At 48.8% G+C, this 4,749-nt stretch overlaps 1 protein-coding gene across 1 annotated transcript; it reads right to left on the bottom strand.

Moving 5' to 3' along the window:
• Nucleotides 1–1,428: 1,428 nt before the first annotated feature.
• LOC124697278 (protein FAR1-RELATED SEQUENCE 11-like) lies at nucleotides 1,429–2,644 on the bottom strand. Its single transcript, XM_047229894.1, has 2 exons — nucleotides 2,536–2,644; nucleotides 1,429–2,196 (listed from the first exon to the last, which is right to left on the bottom strand). The coding sequence occupies exons 1-2, from the start codon at nucleotides 2,578–2,580 to the stop codon at nucleotides 1,429–1,431; spliced, it is 813 nt and encodes a 270-aa protein (XP_047085850.1). The 5' UTR covers nucleotides 2,581–2,644.
• Between the last annotated feature and the right edge of the window lie 2,105 nt (nucleotides 2,645–4,749).

The following is a 4,749-nucleotide window of genomic DNA, read 5'->3' as shown; positions in this document are numbered from 1 at the left end:
ATCACAGTCGCTTGGCGGCGCACCACCACTCCACCGCACTATCACTCCACTACGCAGATGGAGGCGAGCGGCGGCTCGGTGTCAACCTGGCCATCCGCTCGTCCCGCAGGCTCCCGCCCATGACGCTGTCCCCGGCCCTACCGCGTCTTTCCTCGCCGAGCACCGTCCGATGGAGCCACCACAGCGCCGACCTGCCGGCGAGGAGACCGCCGCGGCGAGGCTGCTGGTGCCGGGCGCGCGGGCGAGATCCTGCGCAAGGCTGCACGCCGACGTACCGGCGACCTGCCGGCGAGGCTGCTGATGCCGGGCGCGCGGGCGAGATCCTGCGCCAGGCTGCACGCCGATCTGCCGGCGACCTGCCGGCGAGGCTGCTGGTGCCAGGCGCGCGGGCGAGATCCTGCGCCAGGCTGCACGCCGACCTGCCGGCGAGGCGGACCCGACGCTTGCACACCGCCGCGGTGAGGCTGCTGGTGGCGGGCGCGCAGGCGAGCTTCTGCGCCGGGCTGCACGCCGACCTGCGAATCCGCCGCTTGCACAATGGTGCCGGGCGCGCGGGCGACCTCCTAAGCCAGGCTGGACCCTCACCGCAGCAGCGCGGCTACTCCGGCTTCTGCTCCTCTAGCAGTAGCAGATACGGCACGGACATTGCCGTCGGTTCCCGGTGGCAATGCACTCCACCGACACCCCCATGAGCAGCACTGCTAACAGGCGTGAGTGGTACTGTTACAATTGCTGTACTAAGAACAGATCGAACAATGCGAACACTGTACGCAATTCGAGTGACCAATCGCCTGAATTTCGCAAGCCTAATCAAGTCAGTTTGGGCGTTGCCTTACATCATTTAAAAGTCTTGTCACCAAGTCACAAAGATGATTCGGAACCAAAACCTGAATTTTATTTCTTCTGCCAGAACTTCAAAAATAAATGCACCTATCAGATGACATTGTGACAGTTCCTCAGAAAGAAGGGATAGTAACTTCATGTTCAAATTTCTATAGTTTTATATTCCAAGCAGAGTGAATATTGAGCGTAGCTTGCATATATCGAAATGAAAATCTTAGTATTTTAATGAGTTCTTTTTAGCTGTGTATTTTAATGCTTTTGGAACATCGGCTTGCAGGATATTTTCAGATGTTGCTGGGTATATAACGGTGTCCGTGGATGGCCAATCTTTTTCATTCCATAAGGTGGCTCACCTATTTGGTCTTTTGTCATTATTCTTTCATCTTTCTAGTTGAAAAAGCATTGTTGTCTTTTGCATTTGAATTTATCTTCAGTCAGCATGTACTTATGACTGAAGCTTGTCTAAATAATTTTAAGGCAATCACGTTGCATGGGCATGCTATTCGTTATTGTTTTTTTTTTTGATAATTGTGCTGCGATGGTGGTTCAATCCAATGAACGGGACAAATGGCAAGTTATACTTGTTCACACGGTACGTGCTGTCAAACACGACAACACCACCAAATGCATCATAGTCCAACCGGGACTGCGCGTCTGCCCAAAAAATGTTTTCGAGATGACCCTCACTATCGGTGCTAATGTGCTATACCTGTAGAAAAATTCAGAATCACTCTCTAGTCTCGCTGCCATATAGTTCAGCATATATTGAGCATCAAAACCTTCAATCCTTTGCTTCTTGTACTCGGCAATAAAATTGTACAGATCCCGAGACACGAACCCAACCTTACTGTAATGACCATGCTGCTTCTCCATTACATCCATTATCTTATGAGTCCGAAGGCCACCAATACCATACTCAATGACGTCAGCTTTTTGAACATCATTCAGCCCACGATGAGACCATAAGAAAGGTGTCTGGTCAGGCTTAGCTAATTTATGGTTATGGCGGTCAGTGAACTCCTTCACAAACCATTCACGAGTTTCCATATTGAGCTCAATCTGCAACCTAGCATCACATCCACAACGAGAGAGCGCCCTAGATTTTCTTTTACGCTCGACCCTCTCAAAGTTCTTCATGGACCTGTACCCTTCTTTGCTGCACATGTACAGCCTTTGGGTTCTGATGCCTCCCTTGTTTTTCACATTTGCCTTCCTCACGCTGAACCCTTTGGCTTTAGCATACCCGTTATAGAACTCGAAACCTTCTTCCTCGCTTCCGAATGTCTGACTAACCACCATGTAATACTCTTGGATTTCCTCTATGCTGACATGGTGGGCAGACCTATTGTGCAACTGCCATCAATAAAAATATAATGTCATTTTTGCATCTCCGGTTTCAAGCTACTACACAAATAATTCTAAAGCAAAACACAGCAATGATCGAACGAATAGAAAAAAAAGTTAATATTAAGTTTTCTATTCATAACGTTGTCCATATTATCAATTTATCATTCAGTCATGAGGGAAGGAATAGAACCAACAGATAAGTAACTACTGACTGCATCATGCATCTAACATATTCTAGCTTCATAATTAGGTTCTCTGAAATTCATCTTTTTCAACAAAAATAACACACAACAACACAATTTTGCTTCTGTCAAAGAAAAAAACAACACTATTTTGCACACGCACCTGCCACCTTGAAATCGACGGAGACGGCAATTGTTCGTTCGACATCAGGGCAGAGGACGGAGATGTCGGAGGGGAACGGGGCGGCGTGACCGTAGACAGGGGAATAAGATGGAGGAGGAGAACAGGGCGGCGTGGGCGGGTGCGCAGCCGCGTGCAAGCGAAGGCAAGGAGGCAGCGGCGGCGTCGGGGCCGTGCGAGGGCGGCGGCGTGGGCGGGGGCGCAGCCGCGTGCAATCGAAGGCAAGGAGGGAGCGGCGGCGTCGGGGCCGTGCGAGGGCGGCGGCGTGGGCGGGGGCGCAGCCGTGTGCAAGCGAACGCGAGGAGGGAGCGGCGGCGTCTGAGCCTTGCAAGGGCGGCGGCGTCCGGTGCGTGCGAGAGAGCTGTGGTCGATCGATCTAAACCGACCCCTAGGTGGACCAAGCTGCCCTCTCGGAAAAAAAAAAGCAAAACATGAACTTCCTAAACTACCCCTAGCTCAAATACTACTCGCCCCGGGACAAGTAAATTGTACCGTAAAACAGCCCTTCTGCGTAGGTGTATTGTAAGGATTAACTTGAAGCCTCGTCTCCACATCCACGGTCATATCGCAGATCAGCAACATCAGTGAGCTCGACCAGACCAGCATGTCTGTCTCAAGATATTGAGGCCAATGGTCCTGGCACTGTTGATTCATTAACCTTCACGCTGTACCAAATAAATCCCGTCGATGGACAGAGGGCAATTACAGATGCAAGGCTAAGTTGATACCACCACAGGACACCCAGATTTGTGTCGATTTCCACATCATCTGCAGATTAAGAAACTCGACATAAAGAAGCGAGGGGTCGATGACATCGCAGTGCTCACCGGCCTGCTGCGTGGGCACTCGGTCACCAGCAGCAAGACTGGCATCGGTACTGCCTTTGGAGGAGAACAGCTGCTGCACGTCGGGCTAGCTGTCGCTGCGCACCTAGAAGAGCCGGGAAGGACGCGACTTGCCGGACTGGACCGTCCATGGCCGGGAGGAGCAGGAGCCAGGTCGAGCCGCACAGCCTGTCTACGAGGGAGACGGTGCCTGGAGGGGCTGCGTGACGTTGGGCGACGTCATCCTCGACACCGCCGGCAATCCACGATGCTAGGTTCCTTTCTCGTCAGACACTTGAGCCCGTCGATATCGCGCACCACTGGCCGCCAATCTCGCCGTCGCCGGAGGCGTCCCCCACCTTGGCATCCCGGACACCTGAGCCCGTCGACACCGCTGCCCGATTCCTGGCACCAGATATCGATCTTAGAAACCGAGATTGGCGACTCGTTCAACATAGGTGGCGTTGTATATTTGTTCACCAAACAATGACGTACTTATTGTAAACTCTAACCATGTTGAGTTGTACTCGGTTGCTCGCCAGATAGTTTGGGCTGCACAAAGGTTAGGAACAAAAACGCAAACAATTTTTTACATAAAATGCTTCATATTATTAGGTATAGATTATGTTGGGCCTAGAAATAACACGTTTTGGCCCGTTTGTGACACCAGGCAGTCACCTATTCTGATTTAATAGTAAAGATTCTGGGAGTAAAAAAATCTTATAATTATTAATTTTAATTTTAAAAAATTAAAAATATATAATATTCTAAATTTCTGGAAAAAAACCTAAAATATTCCTGCTTTCATATTTTCATTTGGAATTCTGAGAATCTAAAAATTGGCTAACCGGGTATACCCGGAAAAAATTCGGATGTAACTTTTTCCCACAATGATTTTGATATATTATACGTTTTTTCGACGTCGTATGCAAAAGTTAATGCGATTTTACCATTTTTTAAACTTTTTTACAAAAAAATTCAAAATTCGAATTTCTTAATTTCACCGAACAGTAGGTTGCATAACATACAAGAATCTGAAAATATTTTATTTTTAAAATTTTCTATCATTTTCATTTGTATTTTACAAAGCAAAAAAGGCGATCCGGGGGGGGTGCATTAGTACCGGTTCGTAAGGAAACCGGTACTAAATGCTTGGACGGAAGCCCCTTTTTCTACTAGTGGTATCTGTTGGAGATGCTCTTAGTGCAGTTACCACGAAAGAAATTTCTCTTTTGAGGGCCCTGGAGTTAATTGATCTAATGTTATCTTTTGCAGTTGTGGAGTAAACCTAAAAGACTAGGATCAAGAGTGCATATGTTGGATGCTGAATGTGCTGCGTGAGTTTTATGCTTCCTTGAGGGCAAACACCCGG

The sequence above is a fragment of the Lolium rigidum genome, chromosome 3, assembly GCF_022539505.1.
Source record: "Lolium rigidum isolate FL_2022 chromosome 3, APGP_CSIRO_Lrig_0.1, whole genome shotgun sequence".
Taxonomy (NCBI): Eukaryota; Viridiplantae; Streptophyta; class Magnoliopsida; order Poales; family Poaceae; genus Lolium; species Lolium rigidum.
This window is presented reverse-complemented; position numbering and strand designations above follow the sequence as displayed.

What these genes read in the sequence shown, in the direction of transcription:
- LOC124697278 (XM_047229894.1), bottom strand. Translation starts at nt 2,580, where the DNA reads ATGTCGAACGAACAATTGCCGTCTCCGTCGATTTCAAGGTGGCAG. An exon ending in CGTCGATTTCAAGGTGGCAG is followed by an intron (nt 2,197 to 2,535) that starts GTGCGTGTGCAA and finishes TATTGATGGCAG; the next exon opens with TTGCACAATAGGTCTGCCCA.